The sequence below is a fragment of the Marmota flaviventris genome, chromosome 3, assembly GCF_047511675.1.
Source record: "Marmota flaviventris isolate mMarFla1 chromosome 3, mMarFla1.hap1, whole genome shotgun sequence".
Lineage (NCBI taxonomy): Eukaryota > Metazoa > Chordata > Mammalia > Rodentia > Sciuridae > Marmota > Marmota flaviventris.
The window spans coordinates 104,012,455-104,040,068 of record NC_092500.1 but is presented as its reverse complement, the minus strand read 5'-3'; the positions used below and the strand labels follow the sequence as shown (position 1 = coordinate 104,040,068).

The 27,614-nt window shown below is 34.6% G+C and overlaps 1 protein-coding gene across 1 annotated transcript in view; it reads left to right on the top strand.

Annotated features, from left to right (window-relative positions):
* Adam9 (ADAM metallopeptidase domain 9) overlaps nucleotides 1-27,614 on the top strand; it is an 88,523-nt gene that overhangs the window by 1,656 nt on the left and 59,253 nt on the right. Inside the window, exons 2-9 of the mRNA XM_027939358.2 lie at nucleotides 7,074-7,171; nucleotides 9,707-9,765; nucleotides 11,412-11,490; nucleotides 16,151-16,227; nucleotides 17,196-17,391; nucleotides 19,195-19,260; nucleotides 21,302-21,373; nucleotides 22,951-23,120. Coding sequence (XP_027795159.2) covers nucleotides 7,074-7,171; nucleotides 9,707-9,765; nucleotides 11,412-11,490; nucleotides 16,151-16,227; nucleotides 17,196-17,391; nucleotides 19,195-19,260; nucleotides 21,302-21,373; nucleotides 22,951-23,120 — 817 coding nt within the window. The remainder of the gene's footprint in view (nucleotides 1-7,073; nucleotides 7,172-9,706; nucleotides 9,766-11,411; nucleotides 11,491-16,150; nucleotides 16,228-17,195; nucleotides 17,392-19,194; nucleotides 19,261-21,301; nucleotides 21,374-22,950; nucleotides 23,121-27,614) is intronic.

Here is a 27,614-nt window from a genome sequence, read left to right as displayed (position 1 = left end):
TTAGTCAACATTTATTGAACTTCCATAAATACCACCCTTAATTCTTGTGCAGAGGGTAAAGGGTGACCAAGTGTGCTAAGTGTATTTGAGGGATGTTGGAGGTTTTATGGAGAGAGTGATATTTGAATTGAGCTAAATGGGTAGATTTTTCAAGTGAAAGGGTAGGAGTACATCCTAAGCAGATTTTTTTTTTTTTTTTTTCAAAAGTATGAGGGTGGGGGATAGAGGAAAATGATGATAATTTCAATATGACTTTAGGTAGTCTATATGAAAGGGAAAGATTCAGGGTAAAACTAAGGTAGGTTGGTACCAGTGGAGGGGAGCCCTCTTTGCTGAGCTAAGGGGTTCAGACTTTACCCTGTAGGAAGTTCTTTGTTAATGAAAGTTTTTAATTAGGAGTGTGACAATCAGATTTTTGATTAAAAACTGACAACACAGTGGAGGATATAATCTGGGAAGGAGTGACTGGTAGACCAGTTAGGAGGCTTTGGCAAGGAGTGTAGTGAGTCAACTTGTGTTTCCCCAGGGGAATGTTCTTCCAAAATCAGCTGACTTAAGTTTTTGCAATACAGGATGTTTAAAACATACACTGAAACATCTTCTGCTAATGAAAAAGAAAATTGAAGACTCAGTAAGTACAGCCCACACATTAGTTCAGGAGGCTTTGGTAGGATTTTTACTACAATTTATAACATTGTATCAATGAGGATATGCAGTATAATTTCCAAAATGCTGATTTACAATATTTAAAACAGCAGCAACAACAGAAACAGGCTGACAGAGGTAACTCTGTATCACTGTGAAACATAACAAAGGGAATCTGGTATGATTTTGATTTTTCCCTGAAGGGAAATATGATGCACAGTCTTAGAAAATTTTCTTTTTTAAAACACTGGCATTATAAAGAAAGTGAGTTTGAAAGCTTATTCATGTTGAATTATTATAAAATGAAGTATATAGTAAGAATATAGGTTCATTTTAATCAAAATTTTAGATGCTGACAAATTATTTGAATTTGATGTATTTGTCTTAGTTATATAGGAATATGTAATCTTTCAAATTTAAAGATGGTTTCAAAATACTGAAAATGTTTTGAATAGGATGTTGCCAAATCTTTTCTGATTAAAAAAGAAAATATGTACACAACAAGTTGCTGGGTTCTAGGACAGTTAGCACTTTTAAATTTTACCTTATCAAATTTGATTTTACATTTGCTGTTTATTAAAAATCTTGGTTTATTATAAACTCCCTCAACAGATGGGAGATCTGGGTAACTAGGAGCTTTTTTGGATACCATCCACAAACTCAAACATATGACATAGATAACCTCATGATACTGCTTTTTTCTCTTTGATACCTCCTTCTGTATGTGTATAACCTAGAGTCTTGGAGTGATGCCAGTGTTTGAGTCAGTCTGATGAGACTACCTCATAAATGAATCTAGCCCTCCTGGTGTCATATCAACTAATCCCCTATTACCTTTGAATGGGTCCAATATGGATCCAACCAAGGTTGAATTGCACCATGTTGTTTGTGTATTGAGAGATTATTTTCCACCAATATCATGTTTTCTATCAAAATATTTTCCATTTTGTGATAGAAAATAATCTGTTTTAGTCAGATCATTTTCCCAGGGTGATTATATATGGGACACTGCGTGAGTCATGAGTGAACCTGAGGAATTAACTTATTTTGGTCAGTTTTAAACTATGCAGTTGTGTTAGATTTTAATTTAGATAAGAATTAGGGCACTAAAGCTTATGATAAGTCAAGAAAATGGTATCACAGACTAACATGTTATAATGTATTCAAAACCCATGCCCAATTATGAAGAACTCCCTTTGACACATTTTCTCTGAATGAGATTTTTCATGATTTAAGTCACTTTATTTTGATTTTCCCCCATCCTTTCCCTTTAGTAGCTCATTAGAACTCTCAGGCAAATGGACCCCTCAAGAGTCTGCCCTCATTGATAGCAGAATCCTGTTCTGAATACACGCTTGGCCTACTGCTCTCATGCCAGCTTAGAGAGCAATATATGGTAATGCTATTAAAATGACAGGTGTGTGAACTTTGTGCACTCATGGAAAAGTTGACATAAAAGAAAGTAAGACTTATTTTGGTTTGTATGTGATCATTATAACCAAGAGAACTACATATGCATAGACGTAAAGATCAGAAGAGGTTGTTAACTGAACATATATTTATTTTATTGAATGCTTTCTGTATGCATGACGAAAATATATGATGACTAAGATATTGGCTTTGGTTTTAGGAACTTGAATTTCTTACTGGAATTTAAATTAATTCTTAAGAGCATTAAATCTTATAAATAGTTGGAATTTTGACAAGGGGCACTTCAAAACAAACAGCAACAAAATCATTTTCTTTTTAAATGTAAAGATTGGTAAATATAAAAAACTGTCAAAACATGTGAGAGTGTAGGATATAGCAATGGAAATCATAATTAAAAGTATGTTTGAGAGAGGTTATTAATGATACAGTATGCATTTACTTGGGATTGATCTTGTGAATAGAATGAAAACGTGTGGACCCAAATAACAATGTTTTATGGATCTAATTACAATTTCTCTTAGAGAAATACTTTGAACAACAGAATTATCTCATTCAGCCTGAATGTGAGGCCCAGGTTTATTTTCCACAGTGAAAGTACGGAAAGGTAGCTATTTGTTTAGATAATGAGCAGGAAGGAAAGGGGAAGGTTCTGTGGTTTGGCTCTGACATTTATTTGATTTGCAGTTAGGTAGAATTCTTTTAACTTATTTCCTTTTACTACAGTTGTATTATTAAAAAAAAAAAAAAAACATGCTTAGACTTCTTCCAAATTACAGTACATGAAAAGATCCAAGGAGTTAGAGAAAGAAAGAAGTGCAAATAACACCTTTTTCTTTTATTTACTAAGTGTAGGACTCTTAAATTTCATGTTTCGACTCTTTTATCTTCAGGCCATGATTCAAGTGATCTGATTTTTAGCCTATCAAATTCTAATATAATAGTTTGTATTCCCCCAAGAGCTGAATGTATTAAGATTTTAACTTTCATTGTGAACTCTCTCTTGTTTTTGCCAGTAGTTGTTCACTAGAAGGCATGTGGGGGATTTTTAGTTGTCACAACAAGGGAATGCTATTGGCATCTGGTTAATTGAGATCAGGGACGATACTAAACATCTTACATGGGATGACCCCTATTCCAGCCTAATATGTCCATGCTACTGAAATAAAAGTTTTATTCAAATAATGTTAATGAGCTTTCTGTATAGTAATATAGGAAAAATACTATTTTGGTTCCCAAGAGAAGGAAAATATCCCCGCCCCCCACAAAAAAAAAAAAAAATTGGGAAAAATCTGTGCACTAAGTAAACAGAAGAGAAGGAAAAAAGAAATTGGAATTAAAAATAGGAAAGGAATTTTGAAAAAAAATAGGAGTAAGAATTTTTAACACAATTAGTATGTATTATTTTTGAGTGGCATTTTCCAAACTTGTGCATCTGTCATGATGTTTTTGAATTCTTTATGGCATAGCTTCAGAAAGTGGATTCTTGGGCTTTCAAAAGGACTCAGTGTCAAAGTTAACAGCTCTTACATACAGAAGTTTTTATGGTGGTATAATTTTGAAAGCCTTTTAAAAAATAAATGCCTAATTATGACATTTTGGTTTTTAAATATAGAAGGAAAGAAAGTTGTATCTTATATATATATATTTTAAAAATATTTTATTTAGTTGTAGATGGACACAATACCTAGGTTTATTTATTTATTTTTATATGGTGCTGAGGATTGAACCCAGTGCCTCACACATGCTAGCTCTACTACTTAGTTATATGTATTTTGGGACTGGGGATTAAACCCAGAGGCACTCAACCACTGAGCCACATCCCCAGCCCAATTTTGTATTTTATTAGAGACAGGGTCTCACTAAGTTGCTTAGCGCCTTGCCATTGCTGAGGCTGCCTTTGAACTTACGATCCTCCTGCCTCAGCCTCCCTAGCTGCTGGGATTACAGGCTATGCCACTGGGTCCGGCTGTATTTTATCTCTCTCTCTCTCTCTCTCTCTCTCTCTCTATCTATCTATCTATCTATATATCTTTATATATACATTTTATATATATATTAGTATTTTAGTTATAGATGGACACATTACCTTTATTTTTTGTTTGTTTATTTTTATATGGTGCTGAGGATTGAACCCAGTGCCTCACACATGCAAGGCAAGCCCGTGTATCGTATATTTTTATGTCTGTTTTTTATTCTTCTTTGCTGGCAATATGGGTAACAGGTCCATAGAAGACAGAAGACTTGATTTCTAATCCTGGCCTGAAAGTAGGTATATAGCCTTATTAAAAGTATTTTTAGGAATATGAAAAAACTGAAAGTTATTGAAAAATTTATTTTGGGGAGGAAATAGTCCCATATTTCAGGGTTTTTTTTAAAGGATTATGGGTATTTTTGCTTAGTGATTTATGTATATTCTTAAGGTCAAGGATTTCTTTTGACATGGTTCCCAACTGGCAGCTCCAAATATCTGTATGTATATATTTAAACATGACATGTTATAAATATGCCTTGAATCAGCCTATGGGTGCTTTTGTGAGTATTGTAGTCCATTTCTAGTATTTTTAATGTAATGATGTGAAACCATATTTAGATAGTATAATAGGGTTTGATGGGTAAAGAGTTTGAAAACTGTTAGTATGACATGTATTGTATATAACATAATTTAATTTTCCTGTTTGTATCTTTTAAATCCCAGATCAAGCCAAGAGCCCATAGTATTGCTAAGGTTCATTTGATATTACCTCCATGTAAATTTTCTAATCAGCCAGGCAAGATTATAAACATTTTTATATACAGTGTTATCTTGGGAAAAGTTAGATGTAAATACTTCAGCTTCATCTGTACTTGAGAAATCTGAGGGACATAAGCATTAAAGAGGGAATGAACATGAAGATTATCTTGAAAGAGGATAGCGTGGGCAGGGGGAGCCCAGGTGTAAAAGTATCCTGTACTCTAGATGTGAAGTTACTAGGCTGATGGAGGCCTAGGGATATGGCTGGGTGGAGAGTGCTTACCTGGTATGTTTTGAGTCCCTGGGTTTGATCCCTAGCATTACCTAAACCAAACCAAACCAAAACAAATGGGAATGGAAAGGAAAGACCATTGAAAAGAGATGCTAGATAATCAGTACTTTTAAAGGAATTTATGTATTTTTATTGAAAATATGTTTTTTGTTTTCCTTTTAATTTTAAAAGTAATACAATAGTGGCAAAATTTATATCTTTGTAAAAACAAGTTTGAATTATACAGAAATACAAAAGTGTTGGAAATGTACTTTTTTCTCATTACTTGCTAGTTCTACTCCATTATGGTAATGACTTTAAATAGTTGGTCCATTTACATGTTTACTTATGACATTTTATAGTCATACTTCATTTTATATGACTTAATTATAGTGTTTCATAGTTACTGTAATATAGGATTGTATAAAGTAAGAAGTAAAAGGCCCTTATCCCATGCCCTATAGGTAATTACTTAAAAATTATTTTGTTATAAAAGTTTTTAAACATACACAAGAAAAAGGAGAATAGTAATGAACTCCTATGTGCCCATAATCCAGCTTTAATCTTATGTGTATCCATTTCCTCAAACATACTACATAATTTTTAATGCATACCTTAGACATCATGTTATTTTGTCACTGAATGTTCAGAATGAATCTTTAAGACAGGACATAAATCCTTACCCACAAGGTGCTTATTACACTGAAAAATTGATAATAATTCTTCAAGATCATCTGATAGCTATTCTGTCAACAGTTCCCAGATTATCTCAGATATTTTTCAGTTGATTTATTTTTACTAAGATCTAACAGATCCATATACTGCATTTGGTTATAAAGGCTTTTTTAATTTATGAAAGTCCCATCTTTCCCCCTCTTGTAGGAGAAACTGAGTGGAAGATGTGACTCTGGTCTTCCCCCAGTCTTAAGATTCTGCATGTTGAATGTGGTTCTGGTGGATAGGGCTACATAGAGAGATTTTTCATCTGTGGTCCTTAGATGGTGACCAAATATTTCATCAAGTTCACTGAAAGAATTGTTATGCCACTGCTAATGATGCTGGAAGAAAAGAGATTGTGTTGAACTTATCAAGAGACTGTAGGTTGGAATCCTCTATGTGGGCAGTTTTCATTATACTCAGTTTTTACTAAATTGATGAGTTTAGAATCCAAATCCTGCTTAAGATGTGATTTTCATCTGTGATAGAACTAAACAGGATTGGAATTGGAAGTGTCTACATGACTGTCTTGAGTTCTTAACAGTTAATATATTTGGTGTCAAGTTTTTGTTTTATGAGGGATTAGGGCAGTCATTTTATTTGAGATAGTTGCTACATTGTTGATTATGTATTTATTGAGAGTTAACCCATTAAATGCTGGAAGTAACTTTTCCTTCTTATCATGCCTTCCATTTATTAAGTATTTAGTAGCTACCATCTCAGAGGATGCCATTTATGCTGGATAAAATGGGAATTGGGAGATAAGTAAATGGAACTAAATTCTAGGATGCTCCCTTCCCATTACCCCACTAAAGAAGTCTTTTCTTCTTCTTCCTCTCTGTTGACTCCCATTCTCCCTGTCTCTCTTGTTTTTATAATTTAAGATTTCTTTTGAGAAAAGATTTATGGTATATAGCTAAAAAATGTTTGAAAATGATTGCTACACATATAATGTTTGGAAAAGGTTAACATCCTTTTAAATGAAATATTTCCCTTCATACTTATCTAGTACATTGCTATTTAAGGAAAAACTATTTTTTGGGAAAAAAAAGTATATATATATATGTTTTCGGTGGTGCTGGGGATTGAACCCAGGGCTTTGTACATGGGAGGCAAGCACTCTACCAACTGAGCTATATCCCCTTGATTATATTTTAATATGAGAATGTCATATACTTTTTCAGTGATTTGAAATTCATCTTTTGATTGCCATTATATTTTGTTACCATGTGGTTTTTCAGGTTACCTTTGTTATATTTGTTATTCCCTTTTTGATAGGCTTTCGACAGACCTCACATCTTTCTTCTTATGAAATTATAACTCCTTGGAGATTAACTAGAGAACGAAGAGAAGCTCCTAGGCCCTATTCAAAACAGGTACATTATTTCCTGAGAAATCTGTATATGTTAAGATTTTGCTTTGTTTCCTTTTTTTAACCAAAGGTGATATTTCTAAAGTGATTGGTCCAGAGTGTAATTAATTGGTCATTAATTAGTACTGCAGTGTGTGGTACTGATGTCCATCAAACAACATTTTTGTGAAAGTGACGTATCAAGTCTTAGTATATATAGTTAAAGACAAAATGATCAACTCAAAACATAACAGAATGAAAAAAATAGAATTCTATGACCAGATTAGGATGCTGACTATATAGATTTCTAACCCTTAAATACTGTTACCACTGCCATTCAGTTTAAGGGTTAGAAATCTATATAGTCAGCATTCTAATCTGGTCATAGAATTGAACCCATATATGTATATATGAATTAACCTCACTTAATTTGTAATAGGCAGAATATTGCATACTGTATCTTCACTGGAGAATAGTAATGTATTTTTCATTTCCAGGGATATTTAGTAAACAATGAGTTTTATTTCCATATTGGAGGAAAACTATTGTGCTGTTAATGTGGTAACCAATGCACAAAAATTATTTTTTTCTGTTATATTCTTATTACAGAGTTTGTTCAGAAATAATATTTATTCTTCAACTGTATAGAAGTATTATATAACTTCATTATAATTTTACTCCAATAGATAATAAAGGATTCAATATAGCTTATTACTTCTGAATTTCTGTTACACTCACAGCTGTAAAGCAGTTTGCATGTTGTTTAGAGACTGGGCATAGTAAAAAGAACACTGGAGTTCAAAATCAAGAGCTTTTAGTTTTAATCATTCCTCTGGGTACTACCATTAGTTGGGTTGATCATTCGACCCCATTTACTGTTCTATAAGTGAGGACTAAGTGACTTTAAGATCTCCCTTGAGTAGAACAGCTTATAATTTTCTCTTGTTTTTGGTCTGAACTGTATACTCTATGTTTTGATTTTGTTTTTTTCTTATAATAGAATTATACCCTGCTTACTTAGTTGTTTTTCTCCTTGTTTTCACTAGATTATAGACTTTTTACCACAGGGACTATGTTTTCTCCTTTATTGTGTCTCTGATGGCATCTTCATCAGTACTCCACATGGCTGTGATTGTAATAATGATAGTGATGTTTTACACTCTACCACTGGCCAAGAACAGATAGAAAGGCACGTGTCAAAACTGTGGGGAGAGGAGCTTGATATTTTTGATGTCTCTGTGGAGACTGAGGTAGACAACAGAGTTCTCAGATTGCCATGTAGGAAGAATAGTGCCTGGATCCAGAAGTTGGTCTAGTTCTTGGAAGTCACCGGTTGATGTGAAGGGTTCATGCTATTTCCTGGCAAAATGTTAACTTACAGCTGGAAACATGTAGAGAAAATTAAATAGATGCTTCTGATAAAATTATTTGTTGAGTCCTTTTATGACTGTCATTTTTATTAAAGAGTAAGGCAAAGTTGTAGAGGTCACATTGAGCACTTTTGGCTAATGCAAGGTGAGTTTCTGGGTGTGTTAGCTTTCCATCACTATAATAAAATACTTGAGGTAACTTATAAAGGGTTAAAGTTTTATTTTGGCTCATAGTTTTTGAGGTTCTAGTCCTTCACTGGTTAGTCCCTTGGCTTTGGGCCTGTGGTGAGGCAGCACGGCAGGAGCACATACTGGTGCAAAACAGGGAGCAACGAGAAAGAGGAAGAGCACAGGGTTTCACAGTCCCTTTCAAATACATACCTCCAGTCCCTTAAGACCTTCTTCAAGACCTCACCTTCTAAGGGTCCATTGCATACCCCAGTAGTGCTGCCCTTGGCACCAAACCTTTACACATGCACCTTTGGGGGGGGCATTAAATATGCAAACTATAGCACTAGGGAAGTTGTTTCATAGATGTCTGAGGTTGATAGGAGGATCCCAGGAGCTTGAAGATGTGGAAGTGGAAGGTTCCTTATCTTAATTCATTGACTCTAAGAAGACTTTAATTGTAAGACATGGCTATATTATTTTGTGTTCCACTAATAAAGACGCAGAAATGTTGCCATTTAGACAGCTGTGACTTTTTATGATGGATTCTCATTCTAGAGGGCAAGTATGTTTTAGAATGATGAAATTAGGTAAGCCATGTAGAGATTTAGTCATAAAAATCAGCATTTCTTTTCAACTTTGAATGATTAAAACTAGGGATAATCTCTTGAACCCAAGAAGTTTATTTCATTTAAACAAAAGGAAGAATTACTTTGTACTGTAGATAATTTATAGATGGATTTAATCCCTGAAGTTATACATGAATTATAAATGAATTTAAGAGAAATTTAGATAAACGTGGGTGTGATTTTCCACAGTCGGTTATTAAAGGGAAGTAGGGATGATCAGATTACATTTTTATTATTTTAGAATAGATATGAAGTTCTATAAATCAAATGCAATTGTACCAAGTTATTTTAATTCAGGAGGGACTTTCCTGTGTCTTATAAATGATGTTTTGTTTAAAAGTAATTTATAAGGTGGTGCTTATTATTTATTTTCCTCCTTCTCTGTGCATTTAGGTATCTTATGTCATTCAGACTCAAGGAAAAGAGCACATTATTCACTTGGAAAGGAACATGTAAGAAATTTAAATTACTTTGACTTTTAAATAATGATTTCTTCTGTAGTATATTAATTTCATTTCCAGGTAGATGTTGTTTAGTAGATACTGAACCTGATTTTGGTAGGTTTAGCCACTTAGGTCACTGCTACACAGTGGTTGGCCTGCTTCTGAAGAAGCACAGGAATTTGTGCTTCGGCTGGGCACTGTGACTTCCAAGAGGAAAGAAGGCTGAGCAAAGTCAAGAATCTCCAATTTGTTGTTTGAAATTCACCACTAGAGGCAGAAGGGGGAAGTGGGGAGAAGGAGAGACTTGAGATGACTGAACAGGGACTGTTTATTGAGAGGACTCAAGATTCTATAGCCTCCTTCCAAGTCCACTCACACAGACTTCAGTAAAGGCAAAGGAGTAGTACACCAGGATGAAGAAAGCTCGCAGTCCGTGAGGAGTGTGAAAACTTGCAGGCATGGCCCCTCTGTGTCCTTTCTCAGTTGCAGGGATATGCTTTGTCTTCAGATTTCCAGCCACTTTAATGTGTGTGACAGCCTAGCACAGGTTTACTGAAAGGGTCTTTATATGCTACGTTAGTCATGTAGCTAAGGTTAGGCTTTGTAACTGATTAAACCGGTTGAAAACCATCAGTTTATCCATGTCTAACCACAATAGATGAGTTGGTTCTAGGTATCTCCAGGAGAGTTTTGAATTTATTTAACTTACTTATTTATATGTTTTTGAGATAGGTTCTCTCTAAGGTGCCCAAGCTGGCCTTGAACTCCTGATCCTTCTGCCACAGTCTCCTGAGTAGCTGGAATTACTGGTGTGCACCATTTAGTCAGGCTTAAGAGTTCTTCATTTTTCTGCAGCTACATCTCCAACCTGAGTTTTGAATTTGAAATGGCACATTATAAATTGTTTTGTTGCACACTGCATCCTGACTTGTCTATAAGGCCTGGGGATAAGCGTATAACTACTCTGGCCCTGCTGGAAAGAACCCTATCCTTACACATGTGGTTTTACTACTGAGCTTCCTTAACATGGAAAGAAGCTTTGAGAATTAGGAATAACTGTTTCCTCCAACAACTGACTACAGAATTTTTCAATCATGCTTAGGAGGTTAAGGCAATGAATGATTCCTGCTTATAAATAGAACTTTATTTTTTTATTTATTTTTTTTTTAGTTGTAGTTGGACACAATAACTTTATTTATTTATTTATTTTATGTGGTGCCGAGAATCAAACCCAGCCCCTCACACATGCTAGGCGAGGTCTACCACTCAGCCACCACCCCAGTCTTATATATAAAACTTTTAAAAGAGAGTATAAAAATATTTATTTTCTCCTACAAATATGATGTAAGTTATTCTTTTCCTGTGAGTTGTATCAGAAAATTTTAAGAACTTTTAAAAATATTTTGTTTATTTTTTGCAACCAGAATTTCATGCCAATAGAACAAATTGTAGCTTAACATTACTTTTGTGTAAGTAACACGTACTATTTTAGATGCAAGTCTGTTTATGACCTTTTAGTTTTATGGTAGTACATTTCAGGTAAATTTTTTAAATTTATTTTTGCTCCTCTCTTCTGAGTGTAATGCTTTAATCAGTTTGTTCTTAGTTGTTGATAGTTATAGTAAACTTAAATGGTGTGTTTACTCTTTTTCCAGAGACCTTTTGCCTAAAGATTTTGTAGTTTATTCCTACAATGAGGAAGGGACTCTGATCTCTGACTATCCCAATGTACAGGTAATATATTTTTCTCTTGATCCTATAGTAAAATTTAAAAATAATTATAATTTAAAAGTGAGTTCTGGATAAGTAATTGTCACTTCCCACAACCCCATGGGGACACTTTTAATATTATAATAGATGCATGGCCTGGAGGAGATGGGCACATTTATACAGACTAATGGACTTGACAGCCCTCCAGGTTCTTTGTTAAGATTTTTTGTTTTAAAGGCAGGAAAAGAATATATTTAATGGTAATTCTTACTTATTATGAAGGGGAAAAGTTTGATGTTTTAAAAATATAAGTGATTTATTTTGTTGAAAGTCATTAAAAGCAGATTTCATTCTCTTATTAAACCATTTATTCATCATTAGTGTTTAGTAAAGAAAAACGTTTGTTGTTATATATTATATACATTATATATTTAATAATGTTTAGGTAGATGTGAAATATGAATTAAAACTTTGATACTTTTTAAAATTTCTGTGTGGTTAGTTTGTTGTTGTCATATTCAAATGTTCAATTATTATTATTATGCTATTATTCAAAAGAGGTGTGGTTCTCTCTGCGTCACATTAGAATACTCTCGGGGACAGAACTGGCCAGGAATACTCAAAATAATTGGCAGATGTTGAACTTGGCTTTGTGTGGTTTTTACTTAGAGCATAAACATTTTTAGTTTGGTTCAGGAAATGTTTTACAGTCCTTTTTTGGTGACTATGTATTTTTTCTTTTGCAGTAATTTTCATGAGACGTCATTGTTTCCTTTAAACATATTATTATTCCCCTGAACTTTGTAATGCTTCGCTAATTGTTTATGTTAGACACTTTTGAAGCATTCTTCAAATAAATAGAAGGCAAAAATCTTTATTTTAGATTAATTATTAGTACTTAAAAAAATGAGGAAATGCTGACTTTGCCCTATCCTTTCTTTGTTTTACTATTTGATTGCTTTATCTTAGTGCACTACTGGTCTATTTATTAGAAAATTAGTAGAGGAGATTAGATTTACATTATAGCATAAACCAGATAAAAAATAATCCATCCATTTTTTCATCCATCTGAAGATTACTATGGCAGGAGGCCAAAGACCACATAATTTATGCACTTTAGCAAAAGCAATAATCTTAAAAGGCACTTTTTTTTTCTTGTAAGGGTTGCTTGGCATACTTGCTTGAGATATACACTGATTGGACTTAAATTCTGGCTCTGTCACTTCCTGATGAAGTTAATGTCATCACTTTAAATGGAATGCAGTTACTATTTCATAGAATTATTAGGATGCTTGAATGAGTAAGATGAGTAAGATATTTGTAAGATGCTTAGAAAAGGCAGTCTGACATTTTTTTAGCTCAAATATAGTTATTCTTGAAAGAATATGTACTTAAAACTTTTAAAAATAGATTTCAACTATATAGAAACTTACATAAGTTATATTAAAGATTTATAGAATTGTTACATTTTCCTGGGTGTTTGAAAAATATCGATTAAGACAACATGGAGTCTTTTACTTATTTCTTGGTTATTTAATAATGTTTAGGTAAATGTGAAATATGAATTAAAACTTCGATACTGGGTTTTAAAAAAAATTTCAGTGTGGCTAGATTGTCAAATATTATAATGACATATACTTTGCCCATACAATGCAGTTAAAGTAATATTGAGAACATGTACATGCTTTCCTTTACAATTCTGTTGCTTAAGATTGAAATAATTTGTAAAGCTTTTTTTTTTTTTCTAGTTTTCATCATTAATGTCCTTCAGAAGACCATTTCTTATAAGAAACAAAAGTTTTAGAAAAGTCACTCAAAATGAGTTGCTGTGTGAAGTGTAAAATTCCCTGTTACTGTGTCTTAGGACTTTGGGGTATCTTGTAAAAAAACCTGTAAATTTTGTTGACTATTTCCCCCAGTTAATTGATGCTCTTTATTTCCTCTGAAGATCCATCCATTGCCCTAGGCTCCCTGGACCTTTACCAGGCTGTTTTTCAATAGTTCTGTGTACCTCTAGCTAACCTTTGCATTTATAGTTTGTGTGTTTCAAAATTGTCTGTGCTACTTGTACCTTTATTGTTATTTTTCAATTTAATTAGATGTTTTGTAAACTTACAAAGTATAATATGTTGTGCTTCTGAGAACTGTAAGAGTTAATGGAAATTTCCCCTCTGCCCTCTGAAGGTTTGCTGGGATATTTTAACAGACAAAGACATTACACAGGAGAAAAGGCATGCAAATTTGTTAACATACAAAAGGAAAAGTCACAGCACAGAAGAAAATCACAGGCACATGATTACCCACTAACCCAACATAATTTAAAAACTTATGTAATCTTTTTTTTTTATTTTTATTTTTTAGTTTTAGGTGGACACAATATCTTTATTTTATATTTATTTGGTGCTGAGGATCGAACCCAGTGCCTCGTGCATGCTAGGCAAGCACTCTACCACTGAGCCACAATCCCAGCCCTTATGTACTCTTTTCTATAGAGGAGGAGGAGTTTGGGGAGTGTTTGGAACTGTAAATGATTTGTTTTAGGGGAATTTGATGGGTTTGGAGAACATAAAATGGCCTAGGACAAAGCCCATTTCGCCCACAGAACAGAATATGGTTTGTCAATGTTTTTTCTGTTGAATGGAAATAGAAAACAGTGGTATGTAGCAAAAGTTTGTCCAAGTTTGTTGGACAAATTTTGGTCTTTCTTCCTGAGATTAGTTTAGTCTTCTCTGGTTAATGAAATTTTCATAAGAAGACTGAAGGTAATTGTATTCTTGGGAGATCCTTTTAGGTAGATAAGGGAACTTTACTACAGAACTAAATTGAAAGCTGTGGAAATATTTAATAAGAGCAAGTTATTAAACAAATACCATCAAGTTGATAGGTTAAGGGTTCACCTGCTGGATGTCAGTCAGCTCAGTTCTCTGTGTGTCATGTCAGTGAGCCTGTGCTGTCTCTTGACAGTATTAATACAGATCACTTAGTTGGGTAAGGAGTGGTCTGCCAGGTTTTTATCTGTGAAGTTACTGTTTTTGTCTTTTAAATTAATGTGATGGTTAGATACTTGGATACTGTAAATATCTTCAAATTTTTTACCTAGTGTTTTCAGTATTTAGTATTTGTCTAAATCAGTTATTAACAGTTGTCAAAATGGTGATTCTCTAATTTCATTAGTGCCTCTGTTGGGGTGCTTTCTCCTGTGAGGAAGTCTTATTTGTTGATATCAATGTGGACTCATGGATTCTTTCTTTCTTTTTTTAATAATATCTTTATTTTGTTTGTTTATTTATTTTATATAGTGCTAAGAATCAAACCCAGTACCTTACATATGCTTGGTAGGCGCTCTACCACTGAGCCACAACTATAGCCCCAGGGATTCTTTTTTGTCATGAGTGAGATTGAAAATCTTTTTATATATGTAAGAACATTTTTAGATCTTTTGTGAATTGTCTGTTCTTGTATTTTCCCAATTTTCTTTTGGACTTTTAATCTTTTCCTCTCAATATTTAAGAGCTCTTTATATTTAGGAATATTAACTCTTTACCTATCATGTAAGTTTTGAAGATTTTCTTCTAGTGTGTCAGTGTCTTTTGAGTCTTTTGGTATTTCCTCTTAAGAAGCAGCTTAAAAAATAAATACTCTTTTTATATAAGAAAAATTATCAGTTTTTATCATATCTAGATTTTATGTAATAATTAGAACATCTTTCTCTACACCCAGGTTAAAGAAGAATTCTCTTATTTTTTTGTAGATCCTATGTTTTTATTTGTTATGTTTAGACTCTTGACCATTTAGAATATATTCTTATGAATAGTGTGAATCGTGGATCTAATTTTCTTCCTTTTCAAGTGTCTAACTAATAGACCAAGCCACATTTGTTGAATAGCACATTGTTGCCCCAGTGATTTGAAGAGCTACTTTTATCTTATGAAGTTCTACATGTACTTTGGTCTGTTTAGAGGCTTTTTTTTCTCTTTTGCTGGTTGGTCTCTCTGCTAATGCACCAGGACCATATTGTTCTAATAATTAAGGTCTTGCATATGTCTCAATGTCTGGTAGGACTTTTCTATTTTATTGCTTTTTAATTGTTTAAAAGATGAGAAAAAAATCTCATTAGGTACTAACTACTAAGCAATATTTTTGCATTTCCACTAGTTAATTTCTGGCTCAAAATTTAGGGTAAAGACTCAAGTTTTTGAAGATGGCTGAATTTATAAGTAATAACAACATAAAAAATATAGAAAGAAAAGAAAATCATCTGATCAAAATACCCTTTTCCCCTTCATGCTGAATGTTTTTTCCCTTGGGCCTTATTAACTTCTCATAAGGTCCTGTCCTGTATTAGATGTCAACTGGCTGGTGCTTCTTGGATTGACTGTGACTTAAATGTTCAACGTGACATAACACTGTCCTGTTCTGGTTCTAGGATGAAAGGTCATTGGGGCAGAGTTGTTTGTGCCTGGTATCCTCTGGCATTCTGCCTAGAAATTTGTGTCCCTGGAGGGTGGTGGTAGATAGTCGGCAGATACTCTGAAGAATGCCATGTGATGTTTTGAAATGCCAAGAATATAAATAATTTTTTTTAGTTTTCTGGATGCAAGTAATTTTGTTAGCTCTGCAGTTTCTAGGATGATTTTCGGCTATGTAGCAGTATTTGGAGGTAATATAGTATTTTTTCATTTAGAATCATTGTCATTATCGGGGCTATGTGGAGGGAGTTTATAAGTCATCCGTTGCTCTTAGTGACTGTTTTGGACTCAGGTAAGACATTTTCTGTATTTTTTATCTTTTCTTCTCTGTCTCTAAACCCAGTCATTTTGGGGACTTAACAGAATTAAATTTTACTTTGATGTTACTAAGGTCTTTACAGCTGTGTTTCAGATATTCTTGGCATGTTTATTTAGGAAAATCTTATAGTTGATGATTTTTAATATTTAAATGGAAAATTTCATTTTTCTGAGAACACTAAATAATTTTAGGTATTTAAAATAACATATGCTTTAAATTTTGGTAGTGGTTGGTTTACAAAATTTTTACCTGCATACTCATTGAAGTTTCACAATATCTGAAAAAGAGCTTATTAACATCATATTTAGGTGAGCAAACTGAGGTTCAGAGAAATTGTATGACATACCCAATGAAGCTATAATAATGTTAAAGTTACTTGTATTGAAGACCTGGCCATATGGCACTGTGTTAATTAGTTGCCTTCATGGGTACATGATTGATTGATGTAATAAATATTACTTTTAATTCTCAAACCAGCTATATAAAATGGCTATGATTATTCTCATTTAAGGAACAACATTTACTGAATAGTTATTGTGTGCCAGGGAATATTCTAAGTATTTTATGCATATTAAATAATTTATTTATCTGAACAATACTATGCAGAATGTAAACTGAAGTTAAATGACTTGCTTGGATCCCTCACTAGAAGAAAGCAGATTTGGGTTTGAGCTCTGGTCCTGCAGCTCCAGACCCCTCTTTCTTAGCTGATACTTTGCAGTGCCTTCCATTGTAGAGCAACCATTCAAGAAGGTTAAATAGCTTAAAGGCAGTGATACTAGTAGGCAGCAGTAAAGTCTGTTTAACTCTAAAGCCTCTATTTTTTCCTATCTTGTGGTATCTTTACATGTGTTGAGAATTAGGACTTGAACTTAGGGTTTCTGATGCCTTTTTCTGTGTATTTTTTCTTAAAAATGGCATATGTGTAATGCAACATATAGAGGATTGCTACATTTAGAGAATGCCAGTTATGGGATTGAACCCCTGCACAACAGCTCTCGCTTTGAGCACATGTTATATCGAATGGATGATGTCCACAAAGAGCCTCTGAAATGTGGAGTTTCTAACAAGGATGTAGAGGAGGAAACCACAGAGGATAGAGAGGAAGATCATCCCAGCATGACTCAGCTGCTTCGAGTAAGGAAATATAATTATTCATGACTTGGATTCATATTTTTAAAAAAATCATTTATTTGTTCATTAAACCAGTACTTAAAAGGATGAGCAGTATGTAGTCCCTGCTGCCAAGTTGAGGACAGTTTAGATTCTGTGGGTTTTAGAGATTAGGGTTTAAATTTTAAACAGGAATCATATTTAGTATTGCTGTGTAATAGTCCATTACACTGTCTTTCAGTGGAGGTTTTATGTAGATTGAAATAATGGGAATGGCCATTATTTTATTTATTTATTTATTTATTTTTGAGAGAGAGAGAGAGAGAGAGAGAGAGAAATTTTTTTAAATATTTATTTTTTAGTTTTTGGTGGACACAACATCTTTGTTTGTATGTGGTGCTGAGGATCGAACCTGGGCCGCACGCATGCCAGGCGAGCACGCTACCGCTTGAGCCACATCCCCAGCCCAGGAATGGCCATTATTGATCCATGGAGAAACACACATACACATACACATACACACAACCCCCCCGCCCCCCCCCCCCCCCACACACACACACGGGTGGGGGAGCATGCAGGAGAGAGAGATTTGGCTTTAGCATACTAATCACTTCAGATGGCTTCCAAGGCTGCTTATATTCCCAGTTGTGACACTTGAAGACTCTTTGATATGAGTCACTTGGACTGAAGTGGTTCTAGGATGGGATTAACTTCAGCTTTAGGGATTATACCTTTTTACATGTGAGATGGTGTTGCTGTTTTGGAAGAGGCCTTTTTTTTTTTTTTTTCCTTTTCTTTTTGTTTAGGCATATAGGGACTCTATGTGTTGCCCAGGCTCAAACTCCTAGGTTTAGGTCATCTTCCTATGCATACCACTATGTCCAGTTTAGAGCCTAATTTTAGTTATTAAGACTAGTTTATGGCATTGCCTCTCCTGCCATCCACTCTTTTGACTTTTGGACTATTTTTTTTTTTTTTGTAATTGAAACATTGAAAGACACATTTTTGCTTATTCTATTCTGTAAAGTGACAAAACTAATTTTGTTGTTGTTGTTATTGGGGATTGAACTCAGAGGCACTTGACCACTGAGCCACATCCCCTGCCCTTAGTGAGACAGGGTCTCATTGAGTTGCTTAGTGCCTCACTGTTGCTGAGGCTGGCTTTGAACTTGTGATCTTCCTGTCTTATTCTCCCAAGCTGCTGTGATTAAAGGCACACACCACCATGCCTGGTAAATCTAGTTATTTTTTAAAGTGGTAGTGTGTGCCCCAGCTTCTGCTTTTAAATTTTAGTAGACATTCTTTTATTTTGGTAATGGGTTTTCTCTTTAAAGTGTTTGTGTGTATGTAGTTTTGATTTTAAAAATCATTCTTTAAAATATCTGCTTCATGAATAACTCATTTTATCTTTAGCTGGAGTTTTTCCCTCAGATCAATACAGATAGCAGATAACATTTTTTTTTTTTAATTGTGTTTTAATTCAACATGGTGGTGCAGGCTTGTAATCCTAGTGACTTGGAGGCTGAAACAGGAGGATTGCAAGTTTGAGGCTAGCCTTATCAAGTTAGCAAGTCCCTGTCTCAAAATAAAAAAGAACTTGGGATGGAGCTCTGAGTCCTCGGTCCTGCAAAAAAACAAAAACAAAAATGAAAACCAGTAAAAACCCAAAACATATCTTTTGCTTTATTGATCTAAAATACATTAAGTAAAGTTTAACAATACTCTTAGCAGACATGAAATACGTGATTAGAGTATGATCTTTACATAGAAAAAATGTGTAGTCTGATACTTTTTATTTTGCCCTTATGATGTTCGTGTTTTCAACAGAGAAGGAGAGCTGTCCTGCCACAGACCCGATATGTGGAGCTGTTCATTGTTGTAGACAAGGAAAGGGTAAGGATGGCAACAGTTTTTCTTCTTTTTTATGAAAAGCACATGAGAAGTGGGCATTCCATGAAGGAAATATAAACTGTGACATATGTTTGTATTGATTTTTCTTAAATAAGTATTTAGAAAGTAAAATGCTTTTTTTCTTTAAACCTTAATACCACAATATACCACTAGAAGCTGAAGTAGCAGATGAGACCACTTTTGACTTAATTTTTTACTAGCGATTCCCCGCCTCTGCCTGCCCTGTTCTTTTTGTTAAAATCATTTTTATTAGTGCATTATAGTTATACATAATATAGGGGTTCATTTTTATATTGTTATACATGCATGGAATATAATTTTCTCCATTTTATTACCTAGTCTTTCCTCTCTCCTTCTCCTCTTCCCTCTCCTGGTCTCCTTCATCTCCTCTACGGGTCTTTTTTCTATTTATTTATTGCTTTTTAATTGGTGCTTTATAGATACATAAAGGTAGAATTAACTGTGCTGTTTTCATGTGTGTATGTAGCGTAATTTGTTTAATTCCATTCTGCAATTCCTCCCTTTGTCTGTCCCTTCTTCCTCTTCCTCTGTCGACTCCCTGATGTCCCTTCTATTTCATGGGATCCATCACCCCCTTTCTTATTTTGCTTTAGCTTCTGAATATAGTGAACACACTGTCCCCATGACTGAGTCTTATTTTGCTTAGCATGATGTTAATTTACCAGTAAATGCCATAATTTCATTCCTCTTTATCATCCCTCTTCTTTCTAGTGATTTGCTTATGCTGCATTTCTTGAATGAAACTGTGCTATCGGGGGCTTGAGAACTTTTCAGATTACTTTAATAGACTGTGGCTTAAACTAACTTAGTCAGGTGACTAATAAAATTGCTTTGCTTTCTAGAATTTCAGTTAACCTATAATTCACTTTAAGAGTAGAAGACTTCCAGGGCTTGGCATGCTTTAGTAAGGAAACAGTATTGATTTCAAAGTACAGGACAATACTAGGGCATTTTCCTTGTTTTTACTTAAGAAACTGAACTAATTGTTTTATTTAACTGAGAGAAGTAATGTGTCCTTTCCAACATATATAAGATATATATGATTATTAAATAGAGCTGCTATATAACTTAAAATATAGATTATTTGAAATGTTTTGGCTGACTTTTATTTCTAATTTTGTTGTTACATTAATAGTTATTTTTGGAATCTTAATATGACTGGCAGTTCTTTTCTTGTAAGCTGCAGGGGTAGGCTTGAGGATTTTTATGGTTTAAAAAACGCTTTATTGTTGTAGGTAGGAAAAAATAAGCCCTAGTGATTAAGAGATGGAAGCTTGCTCACATTCGTTTAGTATAGGTTTATTACCTGCAAACAGTGGGAAGAAAAGCATAGAGAATGTAAGTTAGTGTGAACTGTGCCCCAAATGATGGGTAAAATGTTTCTGTAGAATGTTTTGGGCAAAACACACAAAGAGAAATTTAAAAGTATTTTTCTTTATTGCTGTCTCCAGATAGATTTGTTTTATATGTATAGAAAATGGTTCAAAATAAAAATGGAACCATTTCCACAAAGCCCTATCAAAGTTATTAAAACTTTTGTTCTTTTTTAGGAGAATTGTGATAAATTGCTTAACTGATAAAATCATATATTTTGATTTTAAGGCCTTTATCATAGAGCAAAGTCATAAACTTTTTAAAATTTTCTTTTGGTTAGTAAGTTGGTTGTATAAAATAATGTTAAAATAGACATTTGGATAGAACCACCTCCTATAGAAAAGAATCAGTTATATGATTTATTAGACTTATACTAGTTATACTAATTAGAAGAAAGGAAAACTTTGGTATATTTTCATTAGTATCATTGTACTTGTTTTTCTTTTATTTCTATTTATCACTAAAGTGTACACTTTAGATGTATTAATTTGAAATGTTGGAAAATGTCTTAATGCCTTAGTTTTAGTTTAGAGAAAATATTTGGATTCTTCATTGTAACAGGTTAAAGACATTTTCATTCTTAAGTTACTTAGGTGATAATGACAATGGTTTTCCTTTGCTTTTCCAGTATGACATGATGGGGAAAAATCAGACTGCTGTGAGAGAAGAGATGATTCGTTTAGCAAACTACTTGGATAGTGTAAGTTGTCTTTTCTGTCAACTAGGATTATTCTGTCCTGCCCTTTCATGGTCTCAGCAGAATTTAAAATCTCATTTTGAGCTTTGATTATCATAGGCCTAAATGAATCTGCTTTCTAGTTTATTCTGTATTTTTCAAGGTCTCAAAGAAAAGTTTAAGTGTAGAAAAGACTTTGAGAGGTCTGGAGTTGTGGCTCAGCGGTAGAGTGCTCACCTAGCACGTGCGAAGCCCTGGGTTCTATCATCAGCACCATATAAAAATAAATAAATAAAACATAGATATTGAATATGTCCAACTAAGAAATAAATATAAAATAGAAAAGAAAAGACTTTGAGAAGAGCCAGAGATTTCAGATTAGCATTTGACTTACCTTCAGAGTAGATTGGCTAAAGTACTTTTTTTTTTATAAAGAGATCTTTGAATTTTTGTTGACAGAATCTTATTTGAATAAATCTGCTTCCTACCTTGAAACTGTGACATATGCCAATGTTTACTTTGTGCATGTGTGTAATTTGGAGTTCACTAAAGAATTAGATATATATTCTTATAGGATAATTTTGTTTGTAAGGCATTCATTCCCCTGATACAACAATGATGATGGTGATGATCATAATGATATCATTCTGTTAGGTGTTAACAATGTGTTATAATCTAAGTGCATTATATTTATTAATCATTTAATTTTCACAGAATCTCTATGAAATAGGTATGAGTTCTAGAATCCTTGATCTGTAAACTTTGGGGTCCCTGTGATTAGAATTTTAGGTAAGCATTTAGAAAGGTATTATGGTTTACTGTGTATTACATAATACCTCCAACATGATCTTGGGATAGTACCTTTTGATCAATTTCATTGATATTTCTGCAGTGAAATGTATGAATTATGTTAAGTGTTATGTGAATCAGTTTTTCATTACTATAACAAAATACTATGATAATCAACTTATAAAGAGAAAAGTTTTGTTTTATAGTTTTAGAAGTTTAAGACTGTGATTAGTTGGCCCTGTTGTTTTGGACCTGTAGCAAGGTGGTACACCATGGTGGGAGCCTGTGGCAGAGCAAAACTGTTCACCTCATGTTCAGGAAGCAAAAGAGAGGAAGAGGAAGGGTCTGGGTTTCCACAGTCCCCTCTGAGGAAATGTCCCCAGTCACTTGAAGACCTCCCACTAGGCCCCAGATCTTAAGGTTTCTATACCTCCCAATATAGAGGAGATGTGGACTTTACCACATAGGTCTTTGGGGAACATTCAAGATCCAAACAATAGCAGTGGGATAAACACAGACCATGGATAGGATTGCATTACTTTGGGGCAAGTTTTAGAACCAAATTTACCAAAAACTTAATTTCCAGAGTTTGTCAGATGTTAAAATGGGAGATAAAAAGGACTTTGAATCTTTGTAACCTACCATTTTATAGGTAATGAAACAGATTCTTGAGAGGTTAGAGTCTCATTGTACTGAAAGACTTTTTCTTTTGGAAGGAAGAAGTCTAATTTTTAATTTAAGTAGTTTTGTTACTATAGTTAAAAGCTTTTCATCATATTCTTTAATGTATTTTATTTCTCTTTTCTTCACAGATGTATATTATGTTAAATATTCGAATTGTGTTAGTTGGACTGGAGATTTGGACAAATGGAAACTTGATTAATATAATTGGAGGAGCTGGTGATGTGTTGGGGAACTTTGTACAGTGGCGGGAAAAGTTTCTTATAACACGTCGGAGACATGACAGTGCACAGTTAGTGCTGTAAGTGATTTTTTAAAAAAAGTGCTATGAACAATCATTTTTGCTTATTTTCTTATATTTCTTACCTATGTTTTTCTTTTTCTTTTTTGGGGGTTCTGGGGATTAAACTCAGGGGCACTCAACTACTGAGCCACATATCCTCAGCCCTTTTTTTGTATTTTGTTTAGAGACAGGACCTCACTGAATTTGTATTTTTCTTTCCTGTATTTTCTTACCACCACCCGCTCTCCAATTGCCCACCACCCTTTTTTTTTTTTTTTAATTTTTTATTGTGGGTTGTTCAAAACATTACAAATTTCTTGACATATCATATTCCACACTTTGATTCAAGTGGGTTATGAACTCCCACCTTCACCCCATACACAGATTGCAGAATCACATCAGTTACACATCCATTGATTTACAAATTGCCATACTAGTGTCTGTTGTGCTCCGCTGCCTTTCCCATCCTCCACCCTCCCCCCTCCCCACCTCTCCCCTCCCCTCCCCTCCTCTCTCTCTACCTCCTCCACTGTATAACCCTGAGGGTCTCCTTCCATTACCATGCAATTTCCCTTCTCTCTCCCTTTCCCTCCCACCTCTCATCCCTGTTAAATGTTAATCTTCTTCTCCTGCTCTTCGTCCCTACTCTGTTCTTAGTTACTCTCCTTATATCAAAGAAGACATTTGGCATTTGTTTTTTAGGGATTGGCTAGCTTCACTTAGCATAATCTGCTCTAATGCCATCCATTTCCCTGTAAATTCTATGATTTTGTCATTTTTTAATGCAGAGTAATACTCCATTGTGTATAAATGCCACATTTTTTTTATCCATTCGTCTATTGAAGGGCATCTAGGTTGGTTCCACAGTCTTGCTATTGTGAACTGTGCTGCTATGAACGTCGATGTAGCAGTGTCCCTGTAGCATGCTCTTTTTAGGTCTTTAGGGAATAGACCAAGAAGGGGAATAGCTGGGTCAAATGGTGGCTCCATTCCCAGCTTTCCAAGAAATCTCCATACTGCTTTCCAAATTGGCTGCACCAATCTGCAGTCCCACCAGCAATGTACAAGTGTACCCTTTTCCCCACATCCTCGCCAGCACTTGTTGTTGTTTGACTTCTTAATGGCTGCCAATCTTACTGGAGTGAGATGGTATCTTAGGGTGGTTTTGATTTGCATTTCTCTGACAGCTAGAGATGTTGAGCATTTTTTCATGTACTTGTTGATTGACTGTATGTCCTCCTCTGAGAAGTGTCTGTTCAGGTCCTTGGCCCATTTGTTGATTGGGTTGTTTGTTCTCTTATTGTCTAATTTTTTGAGTTCTTTGTATACTCTGGATATTAGGGCTCTATCTGAAGTGTGAGGAGTAAAGATCTGTTCCCAGGGTGTAGGCTCCCTATTTACCTCTCTTATTGTTTCTTTTGCTGAGAAAAAACTTTTTAGTTTGATTAAGTCCCATTTGTTGATTCTAGTTATTAACTTTTGTGCTATGGGTGTCCTATTGAGGAATTTGGAGCCCGACCCCATCGACTGTAGATCGTAGCCAACTTTTTCTTCTATCAGACGGCGCGTCTCTGATTTGATATCAAGCTCCTTGATCCATTTTGAATTCACTTTTGTGCATGGCGAGAGAAAGGGATTCAGTTTCATTTTGTTGCATATGGATTTCCAGTTTTCCCAGCACCATTTGTTGAAGATGCTATCCTTCCTCCATTGCATGCTTTTAGCCCCTTTATCAAATATAAGGTAGTTGTAGTTTTGTGGATTGGTTTCTGTGTCCTCTATTCTGTACCATTGGTCCACCCGCCTGTTTTGGTACCAGTACCATGCTGTTTTTGTTACTATTGCTCTGTAGTATAGTTTGAAGTCTGGTATCGCTATACCGCCTGATTCACACTTCCTGCTTAGCATTGTTTTTGCTATTCTGGGTCTTTTATTTTTCCATATGAATTTCATGATTGCTTTCTCTATTTCTACAAGAAATGCCGTTGGGATTTTGATTGGCATTGCATTAAACCTATAGAGAACTTTTGGTAATATCGCCATTTTGATGATGTTAGTTCTGCCTATCCATGAACAGGGTATATTTTTCCATCTTCTAAGATCTTCTTCTATTTCTCTCTTTAGGGTTCTGTAGTTTTCATTGTATAAGTCTTTCACCTCTTTTGTTAGGTTGATTCCCAAGTATTTTATTTTTTTTGAGGATATTGTGAATGGAGTGGTTGTCCTCATTTCCATTTCAGAGGATTTGTCGCTGATATACAGGAATGCCTTTGATTTATGCGTGTTGATTTTATATCCTGCCACTTTGCTGAATTCATTTATTAGCTCTAATAGTTTCTTTGTAGAGCCTTTTGGGTCTGCTAGGTATAGAATCATATCATCTGCAAATAGTGATAATTTAAGTTCTTCTTTTCCTATTTTTATGCCTTTAATTTCTTTCGTCTGTCTAATTGCTCTGGCCAATGTTTCGAGAACTATGTTGAACAGAAGTGGAGAGAGAGGGCATCCCTGTCTTGTTCCAGATTTTAGAGGGAATGCCTTCAGTTTCTCTCCATTCAGAATGATGCTAGCCTGAGGCTTAGCATAGATTGCTTTTACAATATTGAGGTATGTTCCTGTTATCCCTAGTTTTTCTAGAGTTTTGAACATAAAGGGATGCTGTACTTTGTCGAATGCTTTTTCCGCATCTATCGAGATGATCATATGGTTCTTATTTTTAAGTCTATTGATGTGGTGAATAACATTTATTGATTTCCGTATATTGAACCAGCCTTGCATCCCAGGGATGAATCCTACTTGATCATGGTGTACAATTTTTTTGATATGTTTTTGTATCCGATTCGCCAGAATTTTATTGAGGATTTTTGCATCTAGGTTCATTAGAGATATTGGTCTGTAGTTTTCTTTCTTTGAAGTGTCTTTGTCTGGTTTAGGTATCAGGGTGATGTTGGCCTCATAGAATGAATTTGGAAGTTCTCCCTCCTTTTCTATTTCCTGAAGTAGCTTGAAAAGTATTGGTATTAGTTCTTCTTTAAAGGTTTTGTAAAATTCTGCTGTATACCCATCCGGACCTGGGCTTTTCTGCCCACCACCCTTTTAATTTTTTTTTTTCCTAGTGCTGGGAATTGAACCCAGGGCCTCACACATACTAGGCCCTACTTTCTTATTTTGTTTTCTAATTGCTTTTTGTGAAATAAAAAAATTACATGGAAAGAAAAAATTTGGATATCTTGCTTGTCAGACAGTTTGTTTTCACACTCTCAGAACAGAATTTAAAGATTATTTTAATTTGAGCTCTCGTGATCTTAACTCAGTTTTTCAAAGGTGTGCTTTCTATGTTTCTTTTGTTTTTGCTTACTTTTGGAATTATTTGGTTGGGTACAAATTATAGGCATGGAATCTTTCTCCTTCACAGATTTGAAGGCACTGTAGCACTGTTCTGTAATCTTTTGATTTCCATTATTATTATTATTATTATTTATTATTTATTTTTCTATTTTTATTTATTTATTTTTTGAGTACTGGGGATTGAACTCAGGAGCACTTGGCCACTGAGCCACATCTCTAGCCCTATTTTGTATTTTATTTAGAGACAGGGTCTCACTGAGTTGCTTAGTGCCTCACTTTTGCTGAGGCTGGCTTTGAACTCAGGATCCTCCTGCCATAGCCTCCCAAGCCACTGGGATTACAGGTGTGTGCCACTGTGCCTGGCTTTTAGTATTATTCTTAAGATTCCTAAAATCATTCTGATTTCTGTTCCTTTATTGTGGCCTATGTTTTTTCATTATCACTGGAAAACTTGTAGGCTCTTCTCTTGGTTCCCAGACTTATGAGTTTTCTTGATGATGTATTTGGTATAGATGTTTTATCACTTATTGCACTGTGTTCTCAGTGAGTAATTTCAATGTGAAATCAAAGTCCTTTGGTTTTTGGAATTTTTATTGAATTATTTTATAGATTATTTCATCCTTTTATTTTTATTTTTTGTTTCTCCTGGGATCCCTTTTCTTCTGGGATCCCTTGGCTATTGGTTTTCTTGTCCTGGTACTTCTTCCCCCGCCCCTTCAACATGTTGTGATTTAAAAGCTTTTTTTTTTGCGGGGCAGGGGACAGTGCTGGAGTTCTGAGTATCTCATGCATGCTGGGCAAGCACTCTACCAGTGAGCTATATCCCCAGCCCAATTTAATGACTTTTATAGCCCCATAATCATAAAAGCTTGGTCCTGACCTTTTTATTAATTTTCAGTAAAATGCACATGCCACCTATCTCATCCCAGTGACAGTGCCATGTGTTTTACAAAAGACCAAAAGGAGCAGGCGTCAAGTGTACCCACTGCCCTGCCCAACCACACTGTTTGATCAGTGTCTGTCCTATTGTAGATGCTTGATGATGTTTAATGAGCCTTGGTTGTTTGTGGTTAAGAATGGAGTTGTAAAAGCTTTTTGGAAGCTTCGAGCATATGAGTGAGTCTTAGGGACTATGAGGTTCGCTATAAGGTGATCAGGCTGGAA